The sequence below is a fragment of the Bactrocera tryoni genome, chromosome 4 (genome assembly GCF_016617805.1).
Source record: "Bactrocera tryoni isolate S06 chromosome 4, CSIRO_BtryS06_freeze2, whole genome shotgun sequence".
Lineage (NCBI taxonomy): Eukaryota > Metazoa > Arthropoda > Insecta > Diptera > Tephritidae > Bactrocera > Bactrocera tryoni.
The window spans coordinates 40,136,764-40,161,735 of record NC_052502.1 but is presented as its reverse complement, the minus strand read 5'-3'; the positions used below and the strand labels follow the sequence as shown (position 1 = coordinate 40,161,735).

Sequence of the window (24,972 nt, the reverse complement as noted above, 5' to 3'; positions counted from 1 at the left end):
TTCAAGGCGATGAGTTTCAAAAATTGATTTATGACAAGTGTTATTAGCAGCTGGCACCCGCATAAATTCAAGAGATATGTCATTTTCCACGATGAAATAGCAATAATTTAACTCTTCACGTACAATTCGTATGTAACTAAAGAAACTCATCAAATATTTTGTCACATGCTTTTTTTAAATGAAATTCTTTATTAAAATTAATATGATTAACATAAACAATAAATGTTTTTTGCGATTCTCAGAGGATATCGAAGCTAAATTCATCGCAATTTAAGAATATATGTACATACATACATATATTGCTTACATCTTTACAAACGTTTAGTCATGAATATTCATTAAATATTTTGAAAACATAAACAACATTTGGCAAATAAAATAGAAAACGAATAATAACAAGTAAGAAAGAGCTAAGTTCGGGTGCAACCGAACATTTTATACTCTTGCAATATTTTATACTCAAAGCTCCGGGAATTCCGTCAGGAAAATGTGGCAGTTGAGGGTAGTATTGACCCGATTTTATGTGTTTTTGCCTGTAACACGTACTATTAACATGCCACATCTAAAAAAATGTTATCTGGGTTTCATTAAGGTACATACCTCACATACACCAAACAGCAATCATAAAGAGTAAAGTCAGGCGGATGTTTGAACATCCTGATATTAGTTATAGTAGGGCTAAGCGAAATTTTTGGAAAATTGTTTCTATTTAAAGCACAAAGATACGCTGTTAAGATTAAAACGCCCTCTGTAATTTCCATTAAAATAAGTTAAAAATTGGCGAATATGCGCATTATAAAGTCACCCGGAAATTCGAAAATCTTTATATTAGGTATATAGGCGCTCAGGAAAGTACTGACCCGATTTAAACCATTTTTGGTAAAAAGTCTTACTATTGTCCGGAGATGATTCTCTCTGAATTTCAATTGTACATACCATACGTTGACCGATATTTTCGGTCAAAAGTCGACATTAGGTTCTGAGGTCCACATATTCGGTAGCCAGGAGCTTGAAAACTTTTGTTTGAATTTGCACAATTTTTTGTCAAAAGTTGGAATACTTCAAAGGCATTATTCCAGCAAATATTTATTCCGTTGTATTAATTGCTTCTTGATTTGTGTACTGGAAAGTGAGAGAATAAAATGGAATTTAAAATTGTGTTATGTGGGAAGTAGGTATGGCTGTTACAGTGTCGATAGGTGTTCTAAAGTTGTTTGTCGTCAGCGAATGTCGTTAATGTAGGGTTGGTGGTTTAGGAGATATGTACATTATACCAAACAGAAGGCAGGGCCACACTCACTTTTTCAAGATTTTTAGACCACAGCTGCCCTCCACTACTGCGATACCCTGCTCCAAAATTACGTGCAACCGTTAGATGAACAAAACTACTATACTCGTAGCAACATGTTGCAAGGGTATAAAAATAATTGAATACGAATAATTGTTTTTAGAATCTATTTGCTTTTGAAGCATATACTGGCAAAATTGTAAGCGATATTTTGGTATGCTTGACTTTAATTAAAATTCAGCACATACATACATACTAATGTGTGTAATATTCGCATATAAATAAATATAACGCGTTGCTTTTGGAATGCCAGATATTAAATATTGATGTGGCAGGAATGATTCTAGTGCGCAATAAATTACGCTTAATTTATTGTAAAAAACGTAAGTACATAAGTGCAACTAAATAAAAGTAAATCATTATTATTCTAATTTTAAGGAATTCTGAGGGCAAAAATGATGAAATGTCTACTCAGTAATCACTTCATGCAAATGTTATGTAATTAGTTAGGCAAAAACGCCTTATAAACATGATGGTGCGTTCAAACTCCATTCAGTGTCATTAAGGGATTACTAGCCGAGACTTTTCGATGAACTCCTCCGACATTAACGCAGGTATGAAACTCACAGATTTAACTTAATTAGCTAAAATAGTGATTAGCTGAGATCATTTGCCGAAGCGACAGTCTTTATAATCGCTGCCATTCATGCGATCACCTTAAAAAATGAATGCATATGCAGGTGTGTATAACAGACAAGGTATCAGGGTCCCCGCATGTTATCCCGTCAATTTTAATATCACTTTTCACATTAAGCTATTCAAATTATATAAGTACAAAAAAGTTGCTAACATGTTTAAAGCATTAAGCAGATGATTGAGCAAATGAAACTTAATGAGGGAGCTTTACACTTTTTGCTGCTGAATTCAAACCAACTATATTTATATGTACATATGTGTGCAGGTCTAATTGGTCACTGAGCCAAAAGTTTCAACCAGGTCACGCAAAAAGAAAGGCAGCCAAGTTTAATTAGCACGGTGATGTCACGGTTGTAGTTCATTAAGCTTGATTCTTAATTGGAAAGCCAAAAACCTGGCGTCGAAAAGTGTATGCCACTGAAATCAAGTTTATTATACCCTGAACAGGGTAAATTAAGTTTGTCACGAAGTTTGTAACACCCAGAAGAAAGCGTCGGAGACCCTATAAAGTATATATATAAATTATCAGTATGTTGAGCTGAGTCGATTTAACCATGTCCGTCTGTCTGTCCGTCTGTATATATACATACGTTAAAAATATTTTTAAGATCTCCGAAAAAATTGTTCAGATCGGATTACTATAACATATACATATATAGCTTCCATATAAACTGAACACAAACATAGTTACTAAAAGAAATGCACCTGTGAAGGGTATATTAGCTTTGGTGCAGCCGAAGTTAACGTTTTTTCTTGTTTTTCTTGTCATTCCATCGTGCATATCCTGGGTCATTGTTTCATTGGGAAGATTGTAAGATTAATGCAGAATATGTGGGAGGATAATGATTACCATATTGCCTCTTAAAAGTATTTGCTTAATCAAAATATTCCCAAAAAATTTTCCTCGACTTTTTTTATATCTTGCAACATAAACAATTTTCGGCAATTTCCAGTAATACTTCCGCTGATACAAATCCTTTGCCAATATTTTATTATTTCCGTACCATCATTGGAGTGTCTGTTTGTACTATTGAAATAGTATTTTACTCAATGCTTACCGATCTATGTATGTATGTATACCTCATACATACATACATACATATGTAAACCATAATAGTGCTTTCTTTTTGTTTTTGTATGTTTGTTTGTCTCGGGTAATCTATGAAATGTCTAGATCGATTTTTGACTTTGCCTTAGCATAAATAGTTGAAGTAATAGGGAGTAACAGAAACGACACTTTCTTTATATTTTTTAACGTTCAATTTTTTTTTAACTTTTATTTTATTTTATTTTTTTTTGTTTTTTTTTGTTTTTTTTGGTTTTTTTTTTTGTTTTCACGGATTTAAAATTGCCAAATTTCAAAACTCCCAGAAAACTTTACAAGTAAAAATACTAAATGACTGTACTATTCCTATAACACCGTCAAATTTTACATTGCCATGTAAAAGATTGCAATTCGCTATCAAGGTCAATTCTGAGTTGACAATCAACAAGCAATCACAAGGGCGAACGTTACGCAAACTAATTTAACAAAGGTTTGCTTTGCCTATGAAAGTAGCAAGTTTAGTTAATGGAGTTGTTGTTTTAGTCCAAGCAAATTGTATACCAAATGTTTTATACTAAGAAATTTTTCAATAAAGCTAATTCGATAAACCGAAAATAAATATGTAATAATTAAACTAAAATTGCAAACAAGAAAAAAAATATTAAATGGGGAAATATGAACAAAATCAATTATTAATGCACAAAATAGGAGAATTTCACAAAATTTTGCATAAATATTTTTATACGCGAAAAGCAAAATCAATAAATTGTCGCAGACTCTGAGAACTGAGCAATAACTTTTTTTTTCAATTTCACGAAGACGAAATCGCTAGAAGATATACATATATAAGTATTATGTACATATTTATACATTGTTGATACAATCCACTTCTGTAGCTTAAGCCAAATACATACATATGTATGTACATATAAGCACGAAAATTGCAAACGAAAACTTAAAAAAAGTAGCGAAATGTGCTATAAACAACGGAATTGCGATTTAAGACATGCGAGTAATTTCTTTCATGCAACAATAGTGACTATCAGGCTATAAAATACACATACATACCTACATATGTATATAATACGCTTATAGATATACTTACAAACATACATTTTTATATACATACATATGTATATGCTGCATTTCGTTAAATAGCTTGCATTGTTGGTGGCTCACACTATTGTTGTAAATGGTTCATACCAACTTTACTGCGTTTTCAATTCACATAATTATCTTGATTGTGCAATTGACCACTCTTTTATTGTATAATTCCAGTCATGACGCATTAAATTGCAAGATAAATAAAAATAACGGCGAGCGTGTTCGTAGAAATATTGCAATATGTCAATTAACCTTAACCCAAATATATTTTCGCTACAGACATTGCCAAATTATCTAAACATAAGCTTTAAGTCCTAAAATAAATAAGCAGACATAAATTGCTACAGAGTATTATAGTTTTTTTTATATACATATGTATGTCTGTATGTATGTAAGCATATATTTAATGATCAGGATGGCGGGACGGGTTGAAATCCGTGCCATAATTTGAGTAAAAATTAAGATATTTTGATGAAACTTACTACACGAATTCCTTGTTTGGAAAGGAGACATTATTCAGACATTCTTTTCTTACATTGTGAAAATGGGCGATATTAAAATACAGCCGTGCCTACCTGCCATATACATACATATGTACATATAACAATTTTATATTCAATCTGATCTTAATTCAAATACAACTTTACACAAATAGTTCATGTGATGTGCGAAAGTGTGGACCTCAGGGTATATGGCATATTTATCGGAAATATCGGTCAATATATAGTATTGAAATTCGCAGATAATGTTTTATTGACAACAGCATGCGCGTTTAAAAATATAAATAATTAATATACATACATATATGTATGTACATACATAAAAATTTCAAACTCAAATAAAATATGCGAAAAACGCTAGCTTTCATAAGTTATACTATAAACAAGAAAAAACGTTAACTTCAGTTGCACCGAAGCTAAATACCCTTCACAGGTGCATTTCTGTTAGTAACTATGCGTTCAGTTTGTATGGAATCTATATTCTATAGTAATCCGATCTGAACAATTAAAATCGGAGATTATATTGTTACCTTAAGCGGTAATCCTTGCCAAATTTCGTGAAGATACCACGTCAAATGCGAAAGTTTTCCATACAAGAACTTGATTCCGATCGTTCAGTTTGTATGGCAACTATATGCTATAGTGAGCCGATCTGAACTATTTCTTCTGATATTACATACATTATTTCTATAAACAATAATTCATACCAAATTTCGTAAAGATATATTGTCAAATGAGGAAGTTTCCCATAGAAGAACTTGATTCCGATCGTTTGATTTGTATGGCAGCTATATGTTATAGTGGTCCGATATCGGCAGTTCCGACAAATGAGCAGCTTCTTAAAGAGATAATGACGTTTGCAAAATTTCAAAACGATATCTTACAAACTGAGGGACTAGTTCGCATATATACAGACGGACAGACAGCCAGACAGACAGACGGACATGGCTAAATCGACTCAGCTCAATATACTGATCATTTATATATATACTCTATAGGGTCTCCGACGCTTCCTTCTGGGTGTTACAAACTTTGTGTTGCTTAATTCCGTAGAAGAAGCAATCTATGGCGAGTGTAGTCCAAATTATAAATTCGATGTTATTCAGTTTTTATTCTTCCTTTTATTTTTTATTTTATTTTTCCTTTTCGTATATACATATGTATGTATATGATATGAAATGTTTTCCTCTGCATACTATGGTGATTTTCTTATGTGGAAATGTTCCGCAATGAAAACTAAGCCACCGTTTCGCTGCTTTTACTACTTGCTTACTTGCTTCTACGTATGTAAGCATTTACATATATAAATTATAGTATGTACAATACACACGTAATTATGCACGGATAAGTGCACAAACAATTTCATTTCATTTCTGGTAAAAGCAGTGCGAAATTATGTAATTCACCTAACATTGCTAATAACTCAAGTAAATAAACCATAATATACATACATACATTTCGCTTCACTTTGCTTTCTTCGATATTTGGTACCTACAAATATTTGTTATTCATAATTAGAAGATTTTGATTACTCTTAGCACAAAATAAAATATAAGAAAGAGTTAAGACTTTTACGTCGATATCGAGGAAAAATATACATACCCGATGGGTGGCGTTGGCTTTGAAATGACAGAGGTCTGCTTGCAATTGGATTTAACGTATTGAGAATAGCACAAAACAAGGAACTACCAAAAAAGTAGTGATAAATATGGCATTATTCTAGGTTGTTTTATGAAATTTATTTGTGGAAAACAATTTTGGACAAATGACCACCACGGTTGAGTTTACAGTAGCTTATCCGATCCACCCAATTTTGGAGTACTTTCTCTATGGTTTCAGGCCTTATGGCAGCTACAGCAGCTTGAATCTCGTACTTTAGATCTTGAATTGTTTCTGGATGGTTGGCGTAACATTTATCTTTAACAGCTCCTCACAGAAAATAGTCCAACGGAGTTAACTCGCAGCTTCTGGGAGGCCAATTCACATCACCTCTTTTGCTGATTATGCAATTTTTGAAGATAGGGCCCCAAATGTGACAATTCTGCTTGTTAACGTAACCATCGAGGTGGAAATGAGCCTCGTCCGAAAAGATGATTTTTCGGTAAAATTGACCATCCTCGGTCAAACTTTCAAATTTTCAATATTTCAATATTTCCCAGTTTTCTTCTAGTGAATAGCGACCCATTTCGTAAACTTTAGACTTTTTACTGAATATCTGTCACTTTCCGAATGGTATTTGACGTTTCCAATGTCGAAATATAGATAATTCCAATTTCAAACGTTAGATGGCCCACCCTTTACATAAGTATACTTGAAACTTATGCATAAGTATACTTGACTTGGACCATTTTAAATACGATTAAATAAGATAAAGCCTCGAAAGAAGAAAAAGTAGAAATTTAAGAATACAGAAGTGATCAATTTTAGTCAATAGAAGAGAGCAAACAAATCTTAGATATTCTAATTACTTTAAAACTCATTTAACCTCCTCTCTGCACAAACAGTCAGCTTAACAGCTCAACATACCCTCACATCAAATATATAATTATAACTAATTAGAAATGATGAAAACACGCTAAAAACACGAAAGAAGAAAAAGTAGCTTTTTCCTCAACCGCTCTTGACGTAATCAAAAAAATCTAAGTGTAATAAAACCAGCTAACAAATTATGTAACATTTACACCAATCGGCTTCCTATAACAAACTTTGGTTAAAATTGGAGAGGAACTACTACCTATTTAGATACAAATAAATTTGGGCATACTTTCGCTCGAATTTTTATTTCGTTTTTTGTTATTTTTTCTTTTCGCTTGAATTCGCACTAAAACGAGTACTAGACAGACTAAGCGAAACTTTCATTAACACGTTGATTAAACATATTTATCCCTAAGTGAGAGAATTACGTCAACCCCACCATAGATTTCAGGATGTTGTATTTGCTTACGTAGGTATACATACATATATCGCACACTAACCACAAAAGAGTCACAACTCAAAAATATTCAAAATCAATTTTTTCAATATATCAATTGCTCTACCTAGCAAACTTCATTTTCACCACTATATTACTTAACTAGAAAATCATCGTTTTGTGTTAATTGCCATTTTTTGAGTTGTGACTCTTTTGTGGTTAGTGTGCGATATGTGTTTAACACCCACTTTGTATGCTTGCACGAGTGTGAGGCATCTGCATATTGGCATATTCGTTTATGTTTGCTTGATATGATGTATCTACAAATACCGTTGCCTCTATAGCTCAAAAGCCTTCAATGTTTTCCAGTTATGGTGAACCGATTACTCACGAAATGCGTTGTGTCTGATTTTTATCTTTGATAAAATGTTAACTGTGATTAGAAACATGTAAGCTCTGTTGTCTATTACCTGCGTACGTTAAACGGTGCGCATCAGTGATAACCTCAAATGCAGCAAAAAGAAGTGGAATTTACATAGTCGTCTACGGCGGCGCGGCTGCCTAAGCGCATGCAAGTGTGTGGACATTGAAACTCTGCCTCGTCTATTGTAAACAACATTGTGACAATAACAACTCAGAGAGTGTTTGTACTCGTGTAATGAACGCACGACTAATACCATTTCAAATTGGTTTTGTCCAGTCGGCCTTGTGCCGAATCTTGCTCAGAGGCAGCAGCATGCACACACATTACACTTGCATGCGTATACATATGGCCTTATCTTAGTATGTGTGTTGCTTGTAGCTATGTCAGAAACAAAACCATTTAGCAGTCATTGCGCCAACTTTCGATGATTGATGCTGAAAGCCCCCAATTAAGTTTGGATTTCGAGGCGATAATTATTTGCCTTTGGTCTTACTCTTTGTTTTCATTTATTTTACTTAATTTTTATAACAATGTGGAATTTCTCTTGAACTGTCATTGCGATGAACAATGAGTGGGCAGATGCTTTGACAAGAAGAAAACATGTATGTGGTCATGTTGGAGGCCAAGTTCAGGTAAACATGACCTGCGGCACTGAATCGCATTAGAAGTCAAGATGAATTTTTTGTTGCGTAAGTGGTTTGATGGTTACAATGCGTTGGCATATTTACTTAAATAAAATATTTTTGTAAAAGCAACAACCTTAATTAATTGCATTTACAAATTAAAACAAATCTCTCGATAAATTTTTGCTTTGGCAAAGTGGGTAACTACATACATATATGTATGCATATGAATATAACCTTAAAATATATTACAATGCAAAATGCATTCCACTTAAAAATACACATTTGCATGCACATACATAATCAACCTTTAAGTGGAGTTAAGAATAACTTAATATGGAACAAAAACGTTTATGAAGAGCTACATCTTGATTTTGAGCAGTCAGTTCTAATACTACTATGAGCAAAAAATATTAAGATTTTTTCATAATTTTTAACTTCTTAATTTATTCATCAAAATCTATGTCGTCCCCCTCAAAGTAATCCCCATTGGTCCCAATACACTTGTGCCAACGTTTTTTCCAATTCTCGAGAAAGCTGTTAAAGTCAATTCCCACATATAATGTTTTTTATTTGTTTCTAGTTTCTTTTATTGGTTTGGCCTTTACCGGCATTCGAACACAAAACCCACCGAATAGTAGTCACGCACTCTGCAACATTGCAAGAATAACTTTTTTGTATAAATAGATTGTAAGCCAAATGCATACGATCATCCATATTTTGTACTTACAGATTATATGTACTTACATATGTATGTATGTATGTATAATATATAAATATATGAACATATGTATGTATCATAGGTGAATGCATACATACAAACATAAATATGTATGTAAATTTGATTCGGCATCTTCAAGAGCTGTGCTAATTTGTTGCTGTTGTTGTCATTTGGCGCATCATATTTGTACGTGTCGCCAGAGTGACGTTTGTTGTTGTCGAATTTCGTACTGCTGCTACTTCCATAACGAACTATCAGCTGCAACAACAATAAAAACAACAATGCTACTAATAATTGAATCAAGGCGAAATTTCATCACATTTACCGTAAAGATTTGTTTTTTACCATTTCTGGTAATTATCGTATTTTTACACCATTCGACCTCCATTACTACTCCATAAATATATTTTATACATACCGACATTTACACACATGCATATGTTTATTATATGCTTAAAAGCTTATTCAATATATAAATATATACATATGTATACACAAGTCAACATATTTATATATGAATGCAAATATATACATATATACATATGTATGTATGCATCAATGACGAAAGGTTTATTTAAAAAACTTGGTAATTATTATCATAGCTTACAACAACAATAACAAAATTTAGTTCAACAGAAATTATGTAATAATTTTCTTTAACTCCACGAAAGAATTCGAAAGGAAATATGTATGTACATATGTATGTATGTTAAATGCTTAGAGTATCGACATTGGCTTTCGAGAGTTAATAGACGATTTTGAAATTTACAGGGCGAGGTTTCGAGTACACGACACACCTAACGGTATTTTTATATAATATTAGGTTTGAGATAGCTCAGAGCATACACGGGGCTAAAATGATTGATTTTCAAAAACAAAGTCAGACATTGCAATTAAAGTATGCTCTTAAAACCACTCCTTCCCCTCCTCTAGTATTCGAGTACCATTACTCAAATGTGCGTGTCCAAGAATGGCGAGATTTGAGAAGAAACTATCGTCTATTCTTTACGTTACACATAAGTATGTATGTACGTACATATATAAATTTACATAAATATATTAGTTTTTTAAGTAAATTTGAAAGTAAAATCGTATTATTTTCAATCATCCGCTGTCTAAGAGGCATATTTATGATAACACTTTGACTTTTAAGGCAATTATTAGTTCGGGCTTGATGCAGCGTTTGAAAATATAAAGGAAGGAATATAAACGTATCCAACAGGAGTCGGCAACATATACATATGTAGTTAAAATCGATAAAATCGAAGCTGAAAAGGTGTGTACAATTGAAACTCTGTTCACATGGAAAATCGTTTATTTCGAAAATGAGATTCTGACGTTTATTGAATTTTTCGATAAAATCGTGTAAATTTAAAATCCAGTAAATCATAATAACTAGTTGTACCCGCTTGGTAATACGATACATTACTCTCTAATAGACTAACAGAATTTAGAAATTCGGAAATTTCTAAAAACATGTCAAATAATCGCCCTTCGAATGTTGGATTCTGAGCAATTTTTGGTCGTCAGTCAATTTGTGCGGAACAAACCGTGCACGCACCTTTCGTAAGCCCAAATGTTCGGTCAAAATGCAAAAAATCGATGTTTTGGAGATGTTCAAATCCACTTCCATGAACATCTATAATTTCAATGATGAATTCACGCACAGTTTCGATGGAATTTCCGGTGATCACGGATTTTGATTGACCCACATGTTGATCGTCATTTATGTCCTCACGACCACTTTGAAAACGTTGAAACCACTCGTGCACTCTGCTACGGGATAGGCAATCATCGCCATAAACTTGTTTCATCAATTGAAACGTTTCGGTAAAAGCTTTATCAATTTTAAGACAAAATTTAATGTTGGCTCTTTGTTCGAAGCTCATTTTCGCACCGATAACACAAACATACTGACACTTAAAACGCAATAACTTCACTTCCAATCCATGAAATGTCATGAAATTCTCACTGGACAACCGATAAAGATAGTAGATTCTAACCCACCAGTCGACATATAGATGGGCGCTAGATTCAAAAAGTGCTGTTTACTTTGAAAAGCACCCTGTAAAAGTACGTAAACCCACATATCTATTAGATCATTCTTCTGAAATAGCGAAAACTGATTTGACACATGTTTGCTTTTGTATCAAATTTCAAGAAAAAGTAAAATTCACAGAACCGCAAGCGTAAAAAAATGTATCGGAGAATCCTTTATGTCTAAAATATATTTAATATATAGACTGAAAAGATCTTAGCATTTTAAACAGAAACATATGTTCATCAAAAGTCGGTTTTAGTATTTAACATATGTAGTTGCTATTGAGCACTATACACCGACTTTTCCATTTTTTTGTACAGCATTACATCTTCATCGTCACTAACCCAACATATTTTTCGAAGTTTTTGATGTTTTTGCCCGAAGCTGTTATTTCGGCTGTCTACTCCGTTCACCGTCTTCTGTGCACATAGTAGTATGGTCTGTACATAATTTAGCAAGTCGTTATAAATAAAAAAAAATATATAAAATTCGAAAGAAATGATGCCTACTGTGCTCAAAAGTTTTTATTTTGTACTTTTCTTGTAATAAGACTAACTTTCCCATTACGCAACACTTACCTATTACCTATTAATGAACTATTTGTCCATATATGCATGTATACATATTTATTCGTCCAATGGTCGACTGTTTACAAGTGCATAATAAGTCGCAAATGTTAATGTGCAAATAAATATTTTTCGACGTATTATACAGGGTCAAAGCAGGTTCGCTTCTACAACAAAGCATCAGTGCTTTTACTCAGTTCACGGTTATGTTTCAGACAATTAAATACATCTCAGAACTCATAATATATAACTAATGCTCATTGTAGACCTATTAGTAATGAACCCAGCTATCGAAAAAGGCGGGTTGACGCATGAAACTCGTGTTAATGTGTTTGCTCATGCGCATATAAGTCACTATTTAAGCGCATCCGCTGCCACACGTTTCTGCATGAGTGTATGTGTGTGTGTGTTTGTATGAATGCAGGAAATCAACTCGCTCCATTTTTGTCCAAAGCTGAATATAAAACTATAATATATTACCAGCAATCGAAAATGGCTTCAATTAATTGTGTACATGTATGTATGTACCAATATCTGTATGGACTTAGGTGTTATTAGAATAACGATTTCAGAGACATAAAATTGCTTCTTCAGACTGTTCTTCTCTTTTAACTGTCGAAGCGCAGTTTACTCTCTCTGCTCTGCTTGTTGATCATCATTTGCGGTGTAATCTTATCTATGATTTTAACAAAATTATCTACCGCGATTTATTGCCGGCTATTTATACATTTTTGTACATGTATGTGTAAGAAATCATAAATATCACTGTGTGCCAAGCATTCCGAAAATCATTAACACTTAGAAGCCGCTTTTGAAAATTAATTTCATCATTACGCCGTTAACATTGACGTTTCCAACTCATAAATCGCATACGAATGAGTTCTGACTAGGCATTAAGAGTTATCAAATATGGATATATCACAACCAATAATTTGAATTCATATGCAATAACTTTTATAGTAAACTACTTTATTTACAAGCGGCTGAAATTGGTCTTCTCAATTCGCATTTTATATTCCAGGATTAGAGAAAAAGCAAATATTACTCATGAAAAATCGGTTTATTGCTTTTCAAAATATTCACCAAAGAGTATGCTCCGCTCTTGAAACCTTCTGTTGGTCGCCAAATTTTTTTCGTAGAATTTTTCAGCATTATCCCTGTCGGCCAGCTTGTCAGCTTGTCTCTTCATACTCACGTATTTCGCCCTCTCTCTTTTTCTGTGTGCAAATGAGTTTCGCTTCCCTCTTCAACTCTCTATATCATTTGCATTTTCCGAAAACCATGTGTTGTTTTTTGCACCTGTACGTAAGGGTCTTGAAACGCCGTCCCACAGTTTCCTTATACCGAATTGCTGATGAGCAGGAGTGCAGGCCGAGTAGAAAATCGTTCGGCTGTCTGTTGTGATTGCAATTTTTCGACGTCGAACCTTCCTTGTGCTTGTTGGCGTGCGTTTTTTGCTGCACAGAGGCGTATGCGTATCTTTGCTGCAACAAGATAGTTTTCCGAGTCGATTTTAAGACCTCGGAGCGCACGCACATCTAAAACACTGGAATGGTGTCTTCCGTCTATCACAACATGATCGATCTGATTGGTGGCTTTTCGATCCGGAGACAGCCAGGTAGCTTTATGAATTTTTCTATGTTGGAATCTAGTACTACATATAACCATAATTCGGGTCCCGACGAATTCGATCGGCCCTTTTGGGGGTATTTCCTTGTGGAGGCTGAGCTTACCGACTCTTGTGCCAAAGATACGAGGACATCAACCAGTTGGGCAGCGGCACCTTCCCAATTAATTTCCGACCGCACAATCCTGTGGATGTTTCGCCTTCTTCTTGCGCGAACTTCTACACACGACTCCATCCTATCGAATTTTAATGATCGGCATATGCGGCTCCTGTTCCATTCATGTGACGTTTGCCTGAATTGTTGTGTAAGGGACTGACTCCACCGAGACTCTTAAACTGAAACTGTGTTATTAACTCGAAAATATCAAATGGGGGGAATGATGTCTCTCTATTAACCGAACAACTCAGGTTATCTTTTACAATATTTACACAAGATATCCGTTGTAAAAACCAACAAGTTGTTGACATGTTGTTCATTCTGGTGATTTTGAGAGAAACCGTTAGCTCCAACATGTTCCGGTCGAGTAACATATCTAAATAATATTTGCATGCGATTGAATGCTGTTCAAGTTAATAGACTTACATAAGCCACAGTCGCCACACCGTTTGTCAGTTCATGGTCATGGTATTTGATCGGCTATGAAAAATTGGAAGTTGCATGTAACACTAAGAGGAAAACTGTGGTCTGCCGTTGCGAAATCCGAACTTTTATACAAACATAAACATGCATACGTTAGTACGTAAAAGTAATTAATAAAGTATACATCTATAAGCATATACATACATACGTAAGATTCAACGAATTTGCTTCAAATTTTCCGACGGTCTCTGGCTCAATTTCTTGGCCAAGGTCTTTGCTAGGAAGCCAACGAAAACCGTTGCTTAACCACTACCGAAATAAAAAGATTGCCAATGAATTATCGTGATCCGGCCCGGAAGCCTTGCAAACCATGACGTCGGACAGCAACTGGAAGCCAATTTGCGGCAAAACAAAAACGGAAAGCTGCTTGCAACCTCATGCATACATACTTACATACGAACGAAGTATATAACTTTTTAAACTGGTCACTTGGAACGCGCTTCATGTCATAGCAAAAAGTTGCAACAGTAAACATTCGGACCAGTATTTGCGCGAAGCTGACCTCAAAAAGCTGAAGCGAATGAGAAACGAAAGTGAAAGAGAGAAATATATAAACCCACTTTGGAAGCAGAATACAAAAAGAAATTGAAAATAAGTTGCAAATAAAATCTGGTTTATGTTATGCAATCTTGCAACGTGCACAAATACATATTTACATACTAAGTAACTTCAAAGTAAATCTGCAGCTCACATGTAGCTCCAACGTCTAGACACAACAAGACACTATTGAGTAGTTGCAAACAAATCTGTCTGTTTACTGTTACATCATTTAATGTTGGGAAGCACTTAAACAATAACAGTTCAAGTAGAAATTTTTAATTATTGATATGGAGACATCCAGGCTCAAAATTGAACTCTTCAAACTCTTGAAGCTTATAAAAATGTGGAGAATATTATATGAAGTTCTTTGAACTGATGGAGTCCAAAATACTCGTATTGAGCAGCCTTTGACGACATTAATGTTGTCTACATTTTTCAAATTTTGTGTTAAAAACATGTTTTCATTAAATTTTATTTTTCTTAAAGTAATTTGTTGATTTGCAAGAAAGTATGCAATATTGTTTCCTGAGCCTCGAGCAATAGGCGTTCAAGCCGTATAAAAGAGACTGTGAAAAAAAACGCTGGTGTAGAAATTGAGGAATAAAGAAATGGCACATCTTGAAAATAATAGGCATTTGTGGACAAGAAAGAGAAATAAAATAGCATGGAATGTGGCATTTCGGCACACGATTAGCTATTTTTAAGAATTCTTAAATTCCACTTGCAAAAATATTTGTTGAGCCAGTTTTAAAAATATTAAGTGCAATTTCCGTTATGTGTTCCCTGCTCAGTAAGGCATAGCCATTCCTTTAAAAGAGGATTTGAGATAATTGAAATGAAGAGAACACTAATTTATATGCTCAACATATGTCTTTAAAAAGTGGGGAACTTTCAGGTCATCTAGATTTCAGTATGAGAATACTATTTTGTCAATACCATCAGCAAACACTTATAGTACATCTACGTTATTTGAAAGATAAAGCTGGGAAGTTTGGGATTAGGAAAATAATTGGGCATTGCGCTTTGGTTAGCTGAGTCATGTAAAACCCTTACTTAAACTTTAAACTTGAATAAAGAAGTAACAGTTTCTAAATACATAAGTACGTACAGTTCAATAGAAAAATGCGAAATTTCATTACCAGCAATTATTTTTTTAAAGAATTTTATGCTTAGTTAAAAGCACAAATTTGTTCGGAAAAACTTTGTAAAGATATTTCGATTGAAAAAATTTATTTTGGCTGCAAACCTAACTGACTTTGATGCAAGCTATAGCACAAAGGTATTAAAAAACAAGTAAGGAAGGGCTAAGTTCGGGTGTCACCGAACATTTTATACTCTCGCATGATAAAGTGATAATCGAGATTTCATTATACGTCATTTACATATTTTTCAAATACCGTATTTTTGTAAAGTTTTATTCCGCTATCATCATTGGTTCCTAATGTTTATACTCGTATTATACAAAGAAGGCATCAGATGGAATTCAAAATAGCTTTATATTGGAAGAAGGCGTGGTTGTGAACCGATTTCAGCCATATTTCGTACATGTCATCAGAGTGTTAAGAAAACATTATATACCGAATTTCATTGAAATCGGTCTAGTAGCTCCTGAGATATGCTTCTTGGTCCATAAGTGGGCGGCGCCACGCCCATTTTCAATTTTTAAAAAAAGCCTGGGGGCAGCTTCCTTCTGCCACTTCTTCCGTAAAATTTAGTGTTTCTGACGTTTTTGTTAGTCGGTTAACGCACTTTTAGTGATTTTGAACATAACCTTTGTATGGGAGGTGGGCGTGGTTATTATCCGATTTCTTCCATTTTTGAACTGTATATGGAAATGCCTTAAAAAAACGACTCTATAGAATTTCGTTGACATAGCTATAGTAGTTTCCGAGATATGTACAAAAAACTTAGTAGGGGGCGGGGCCACGCCCACTTTTCCAAAAAATTACTTCCAAATATGTCCCTCCCTAATGCGATCCTTTGTGTCAAATTTCACTTTAATATCTTTATTTATGGCTTAGTTATGACACTTTATACGTTTTCGGTTTCCGCCAATTTGTGGGCGTGGCAGTGGGCCGATTTTGCCTATCTTCGAACTTAACCTTCTTATGGAGCCAAGAAATACGTGTACCAAATTTCATCATGATATCTCAATTTTTACTCAAGTTACAGCTTGCACGGACGGACGGACGGACAGACGGACGGACAGACAGACATCCGGATTTCGACTCTACTCGTCGCCCTGATCACTTTGGTATATATAACCCTATATCTGACTCTTTTAGTTTTAGGACTTACAAACAACCGTTATGTGAACAAAACTATAATACTCTCGTTAGCAACATTGTTGCGAGAGTATAACAAGAAAAAACGTTAACTTCGGCGGCACCGACGCTAATATACCCTTCACAGGTGCATTTCTTTTAATAATTATGTGTTCAGTTTGTATGTAAGCTATGTATATGCTATAGTAATCCGATCTGAACAATTTTTTCGGAGATTACATTGTTGCCTTAGAAAATAATCTATTCCAACTTTTGTGAAGATACATTGTCAAATGTGAAAGTTTTCCATACAAGAACTTGATTCCGATCGTTCAGTTTGTATGGTAGCTATATGCTATAGTTAACTGATCTGAACAATTTCTTCAGAGATTACATTGTTGCCTTAGAAAATAATCTATACCAACTTTTGTGAAGATACATTGTCAAATGTGAAAGTTTTCCATACAATAACTTGATTCCGATCGTTCAGTTTATATGGCAGCTATATGTTATAGTGGTCCGATATCGGCCGTTCCGACAAATGAGCAGCTTCTTGAAGAGAAAATGACGTTTGCAAAATTTCAAAACGATATCTTAAAAATTGAGACCGACAGACGGACGGACAGACAGACGGACATGGCTAAATCGACTCAACTCAACATACTGATCATTTATAGATATACTTTATAGGGTCTCCGACGCTTCTTTCTGGGTGTTACAAACATCGTAACAAAATTAATATACCCTGTTCAGGGTATAAAAAACGAGGAAGGTAGCAGGCGAAATGTTTATATTACTCGAAAAACAATGATTCATCCAAGAGGCACTCAACCATGAAAATATATTAAATAAAATTTTAAATCCGACATTCCACATCAATGAGGATTGTCATTCGTAATGTTGCTGCATTAGATGACATATTGTACATATAAGATAAAGATATAAAGTTGAGCTTCATTACGCATCTTTTATTTTTAAACCAAATACTTTTGTTTCAAATTTTCATAAATTGTTTATCATGATGTGAATTCAGTGTTGGTCAGCGTTTATCAAATTAACATAAGGTTTCTATTTCTAGTGGATGATGCTTCCGGTCATTATACATCTGGCTTTTTCTATGGAAACAACTATTGGCTGGGATCTCTATCGTTATGTGAATCTATTTACCACGAAGATGATATTGACAGCTCAAATGCAAGATCTGCGAAAAACTCTGGCCTTCCGTTCGCCAAAGCACATACGCAGCTCTACACAACGGTCTACAATGAAAATCCACCCTTTATGCCCGGGTTCTTTGTTATAAAGCTTTTCTTGAACGATACGTTTCCAGCGCCTATGGTAAGTACACACATACTTATAAATTCTTATAAGAATTAGGCTAGATTAGAAAGAACAATCATGCGTGTGAAGATTGACAGGATATGACAGATTGACAAAATACTTTTTCTAAGTGAATCCCTTTTGTGGAAAACTAAATTTGAGATTTATTTATTTATTTCCTCAATTAGCCTATCTTGCATAGATATGTATATATTATGTGAATGTGAATAAGTAATGAAGGTTGATCCATTTCGAGGTTCACTACTGTTTTCAAGAAAAAACGTAGAAACTTCAAATTTAATGGAGAATGTTTATTATCATTCGAAAAAAGCATTCTTTAGCATTTATTTTCGGAAGATTGTCTCTATCAAAGATTATCTCTAATCAAATGTCAAATGTAGCTACGTCTCAGACGGTCCATCCGTTGAGTTCAATTTTCGATGACTCGTTCGAGCATTTCGACTGGTAACTGGCAAAAGACACGCGTGATGTTTTGCTTCAAGGCGTTAATCGAAGAGGGATTGTCCACAAATACTTTAGGAAAAAGTCTAACGGTATGATATCGCACAATCTTGGTAGCCACGTGACTGGACCGGCTCGTATACCACTTAATTTAGTCGTTAATAGTGTTAACAGTTGATAAGTATATTTACGGAAGTAGTAAGAGTTACCTACTCGCAACAAACGGTGTGAACAGTAACCCAACTGTAGCCTAGGGACATGAAAGGAAATTATTTAAACTTGTTTTAAAATCAAACATTTATTCTTCTGAGTGGTTGCGCTTGCGCGGAGGTGTTAATCTCAGTTAATTTATTTGCAAAAGATATTCTCTTTTGCTAAGTAAAGGTAAGGTGCCTCTACAGTAAGATCCAAATAATATAGTAAATAGATATTTTTGAATTTTCAAGTGTGAATTGTTTCGTTTGGATTTTAGACTCGAACCATCTACGTTGGCGTTTGTTTACCTTCTAGCTGTTCAACCAAAGAAGTTAATATTTTAGCAGAATCTACACAAACACCCTCGGCAACACGGACGGTTAACATTTTGGATGTGCGCATGCCCACCAACGGGAAGTTCAACTTGTACGACGATCGAACATTTTGGATTCTAATGTGAGTTTTAATAAACGAAAGTACTATAATTATATATATATTCAACAAACACGATATGCAAACATCCTTTTTTGTCTTCCTCTGCTACGAAAACGTGTGATTAATACACAGATGTCTCTCTTACATAATGCCAGTCCCAAAATATACGTGATCGGAGGCTTGGGTCTAGTTTTTTTAATAAAATAAAAGCTCTGAAGTTAGTTAAATAACGCATGTAACTGATAACAAGTAAGGAAGGACTAAGTTCGGGTTGAACCGAACATTTTATACTCTTGCAACTTGCAAGAATCAAGCCAGGGAAATATTATAATTTGTATAAGCAATCATATAGAATAATGTCAGCCGGATGTTCAAAAATCCTGATATTAGCTATGTATATAGGGACTAGGCCAAGTTTTCGCTCAAATTTATCTATTTTGGGCACAAAGATACACTATTATGAATAAAATAGGCTCCCTTGTTTTCATTGGGATAACTCACATATTGGCCGCTATATGCGGTACAAAGTCACCCGGAATTTCGAAAATCTTTATATTAAGTATATAAGAGAAGGATTATTCCTTAATTTCAGTTATATACATCGCACATCGACCGAAGTTTTCGATCGAACTTAAAGAATTTTTGATCATAAGATGACACACACTAGAGATGAGATATGGGATTTCACCAAAATTGGGCGGTGGTACCGATCCCCTGTACCAAATTACAACTACATACATATATATCATAATTTAGTGCTTACTGGGTTAGTCCGGAAATTAATAGGACTGATTTACTTCCGCTGCGACTAAACTTCGGAGCGTGCGCGCACCGACCGTATTCGGTAGAGGGCGTTCCTAGCTAACGAACGAGAGGCTGGTCAGTTATCTCCGAGTACCAGGAGAGTCAGGGCAAACATTTTTGTGAGACGTGTTTCGGTGAGTGGTGCAAGCCGAAAATGCAGCGTTCGTTAGAGCTAAGGTACGCGATTAAATTTTGTGCGAAACTTGGTAAATTTTGCGACAGAGACGTTTGATATGATCAAGCAGGCTTACCGAGATATTGCTTTAGCAAGAAGTGGTGTGTTTCGGTCGTACCAGGTCTTTTTGGAGGGCCGGGAAGAGGTCGATGATGAGAACCGTACTGGGAGACTTGCAACTTCGACAAACATCTACAATGTGACTCACGTGCGCAAAGTTCGGATAAGTATTCGCTTAATTGCCTAGATGTTAAATTTATCAAAATGTGTAGTTCACGACATTGTGACGGTGCACTTGAACATGCTTAAGGTGTGCGACCAGAAATTGCGGCGAGTGGGAGTGTGCCAAGAAAATTTTAACATGTGTAAAAGTGACCCCCAAATTTGGATAACTCACAGGTGACGAATCATGGATCTTTGAGTATGATCCCGAGACATTTTGAGACGACAAGCAGCATGCACCTCTCCATTCCGGAGAATGACTTCCGTGACGCCTTCAATGCTTGGAAATCGCGCTAGCAGCACTGTATCAACGCAGAAGGAGCCTATTTTAAAAGTTTTTAAAGAATTGCGAGGATTGGTTCAATCAATTTTTTTAAATCACCTCAGTACTATTACTTTCCGGGCAACACTCTATTCAGTTTGGTGTGAATGTTTGTTCGTCGTTCGCTCATCGTCTAACAAAGTATCCGCAGTGTTTGGCGATGTATCTGTCGATTTCACATGGTGTGCCAAAAAAAAACGAATTGTTCACGTATAATCCATATAGATATGTGTATGAACAAAAATTATTGTACTCTGGCAGTAGTTTTGTGGTGTTATTTTATTTTGTTTTCTTTTAAGTAAAAAAATATTTAAACGATGCTTATATGAATATTGAACACGTGCTTATGTTTTGAAATATAGTTTTTTATACTTGTATAGGAATGGTTTGGCTTTTAACATAAAACAATAAAAGCAGCCTATGTCCGTGCCCTGGTTCTAAGTTACCTCCTCACCAAAAATTTAGTTCCAATAACATCGAATCGAGCTTGCTATATTAAAGACCGTAGAAATGAGAAACATTGCGAAAAAAATTTAAATAGTAAATTAAGTATCGAGGTTTATGAGATCAAAGGTGATATAGAGAAAGACTCGAAAGATAAAAGTTGAGAGAAAAGCGCATTAAAATTTTTAAATGTGATATAAAAGATTCATACGACATTGTGCTCCAACCGTCTCGAAATTTACACACAACATTTCGAGATATTATGGTTCCATTTAAGACAAAATCATTTAAAAAATAAAATTCTCCCCTTAAACTCATATCCTGCACAAGTACATACAAATATACAAACATGAATATATTTATAGATGAGTGATAAAATATTATCTTTTTTTAGAATTGTCACATCTTTCGTTTTCACACTTATAACTGCCGGCACATTATACGAAATATACTTGACCCGTCGCTTGAAAGCAGCACTTCGTCGTCAGGATAAAGAAATGATGAATAACAGTGAAACCTCGTCTGGCATTGGCTGTCCTTCTTCTGATTATAGTGATTCCTTGGCACATGAATCGCTTAAAAAAGAGTCCATCAAGGAATCCCTTAACGAACTCAATATAGTACTGAACATGCCACATGAGATAAGTGGCGGTCCTGCGAGTAGCAACAGCACTTCAGATGAACATCTGGAAGGTCATCTGCACGAACCGGAAAAACTAGGTGTTTACTCCGAATTATTATTATCATTCTCAGCGATTACGAATTTCAATGCGATCTGTGATCGAAACGTCGGTGCAGACACCATTCCGTCTATACATGGATTACGTGCATTTTCGATGGCATGGGTGATATTAGGTCACACTTGCATAGTGGTCTTCAAATACTCCGACAATATGGAGTTGCGCAAGGAAGTGGAGAAAAATTTCTTCTTTCAAGCCATCACCAACGGACCATTCAGCGTGGATACATTCTTCTTTATCAGTGGTTTCTTGGTTTCATATTTGTACTTCCGCACGAACGCCAAAGGAAAACTAAATAAACTCACGAAAGGAACGAGTGAGCTGGCAGCTGGTACTGCACACTTTTTTGGATTGGTCGCATATCGTTTCATGAGGTTTGTACATTGAAATTATTGGGCTGGTAAGCGAAGATTAATACATTTACATTTGGTAGGTTAACAGCTCCGTACATGTTTGTGCTCGGCGTGGTGCAAGTATCCATGAAATATTTGGCAGCCTACTCAATATTCGACCCTCCGACTATGGATCACGAAACCTGTCCGCAATATTGGTGGCGTAACTTGCTGTACATCAACACATTCTTTCCAGTGGATCAAATGGTAAGCAAAATAACTTCAAAGAACGATAATTAAGCTGAAAAAGAAATTATCTAAATTATTTGAAATGTCTTCCTTCGCAGTGTATGCTATGGAGTTGGTATCTGGCGAATGACACACAGTTTTATATAATCGGTGCTATCATACTGATTATTGGCGTGCGACATTTTAAGTTATCGGCATTCACCACACTATTTTTCTTAGTATCGTCATGGATTACCACAGCAGTCATAGCATTTACAAACAACCATCGTCCAGATACTGATGATCCGCTAGCGCTCTTCGATAAAATTTACGACAAACCCTGGACACGTCTTGGTCCCTACCTTATTGGTATGGCTGTTGGCTGGATATTATTCCGCACCAACTGTAAAATCCGTTTACCACGTCTAACAGTAGCCACTCTCTGGGTATTGGCCATGCTCAACTTGTTTGTTCTCGTGTTCGGCTTGTATCGTGCCGAATTATCACAGTTTATGGCAGCCGCGTACAGCTCACTCAGTCACTCAGCCTGGGCTCTATCACTGGCATGGATCACGATTGCTTGTTCCACAGGTTATGGTGGATACATAAATACATTGCTTTCAGCTCCTTGCCTGTATCCCTTCTCGCGGGTCACTTATTGCGCATATCTCGTGCATCCGATTGTCATACGTTCCATGGCTTTGAACACCGATGCGCCCCTCCATCTGGGCGGTGACACAATGGTATGTTGGCAGTATATTTTTGGAAATATCTGTAAATATTTAATAATTAAAATTATAATTTTTGCTCTTAGGTGATATTGTTCTTCGGACTCGTGGTGGCCTCGTATCTCTTATCGTTTGTAGTGTCGATGTCATTCGAAGCGCCCGTCGTCACCATGTTGAAAATCCTGTCTCCTAGTCGAAAAAAGCGTATCGCTTAGTTTAAGTAATTTAATATAATATTTGTATATGTTAACATATACATGTACATATGTATGTATTTAATTACTTTTTCATTTACATTTTAATCTTGTTCCTTAAGTTTGTAATCAATCAACATGCACAACTTCATTTAAAACATTTACTGATATACATATACCACATAGCACACTGACATACTGCAAGGAATTTCACTAGTTCGAAACTGGTTCAGTTCTGTTCCATCCAGCACGATTATGCTTTGCTGTAAGAGCAACTGACAACAGCGCTAATATCATAGCCAATCTATGGCACCGAACGATTAAGAAATGCTCAAAAGTACGTCAGCTGGCGGATTTCGTTACCGTTACAGTTTACCAGAAACGAAGTAGACTTTAGAAGTTTTGTATTTACGGCCCACGCATTTTAGATCTCTTCTTTAAGGCGCACTCGGTACAATCTTTTGCAAATAGTTCGCGCCTGCATACAAGAAAGCCATGACATTTTCAGAACTCTACAAGAGGCCAGTACGAGTTTGGCGAGATTGCTTCAGTGCCTGAACTAGTGACATATCTGCGGGTTCGCACTTCCCTGGAGTATATACTTCATACCTAGATGTACATATCTATGTATAAAAGGTGCAAAATCAATTTTAACTATTTATCCACACACATAAGTATTTACATACATATGTATGTATATTTGTGTATATCATGAAACATTTTCCATCATCATATATGACATCGGATCGCGCTTTGAGGTGCAAGCGATGAAAACATTGATTTTGGATTCAGTCTAAACTTCCAAGCATTAACTTTTTATTTGCAATGTCATTAACGAACATACTATGTACATACATACATACATATTTATTCCAAAGCTAACGAACGCACTCATGCTGTGAATCGCCGAAATTGCAATGAGTAAGCGATTAATCGTTTCGAAATAAAACCCTTTAAACATCCGCTCATTCTCATTTAGATTAGTAGCATAAAAGTTATATAGTGATTGTGTATATGTACATCTAATATAAATGGGTACATGTGCATACACATAAACATACTTAAAAACAAATAGTATGTATATGTATATACTAAATATTTTTATATAAACATTTTCGATGAAATAAATAAATATCATGATTTATAAGTCAAATGCACAAAACTAAAATATATAATTATAAGTCACAAAGAGAGTACATACATACATACATATGTGTTTTATTCTTAACTACACTAAACTGATCTGAGACCCATGTACCGAAAATAATACATGCTCAATCGTTGCTTTTATTTTGCGGCTGCTCAAAGATTACTTACGTATTGGGAAGATATTAGTTGTGGTCATCAATGCCATCTAACGGAAGCTCTAGAGTACGAGTTA

The 24,972-nt window shown here is 35.1% G+C and overlaps 1 protein-coding gene across 1 annotated transcript in view; it reads left to right on the top strand.

The window, feature by feature from the left end:
* LOC120775813 (nose resistant to fluoxetine protein 6) overlaps positions 1 to 24,676 on the top strand; it is a 31,860-nt gene extending 7,184 nt beyond the window's left edge. Inside the window, exons 2-7 of the mRNA XM_040106165.1 lie at positions 18,069 to 18,328; positions 19,245 to 19,423; positions 21,764 to 22,483; positions 22,543 to 22,708; positions 22,789 to 23,412; positions 23,484 to 24,676. Coding sequence (XP_039962099.1) covers positions 18,069 to 18,328; positions 19,245 to 19,423; positions 21,764 to 22,483; positions 22,543 to 22,708; positions 22,789 to 23,412; positions 23,484 to 23,612 — 2,078 coding nt within the window. The 3' untranslated portion in view covers positions 23,613 to 24,676. The remainder of the gene's footprint in view (positions 1 to 18,068; positions 18,329 to 19,244; positions 19,424 to 21,763; positions 22,484 to 22,542; positions 22,709 to 22,788; positions 23,413 to 23,483) is intronic.
* The last annotated feature ends 296 nt before the right edge of the window (positions 24,677 to 24,972 follow it).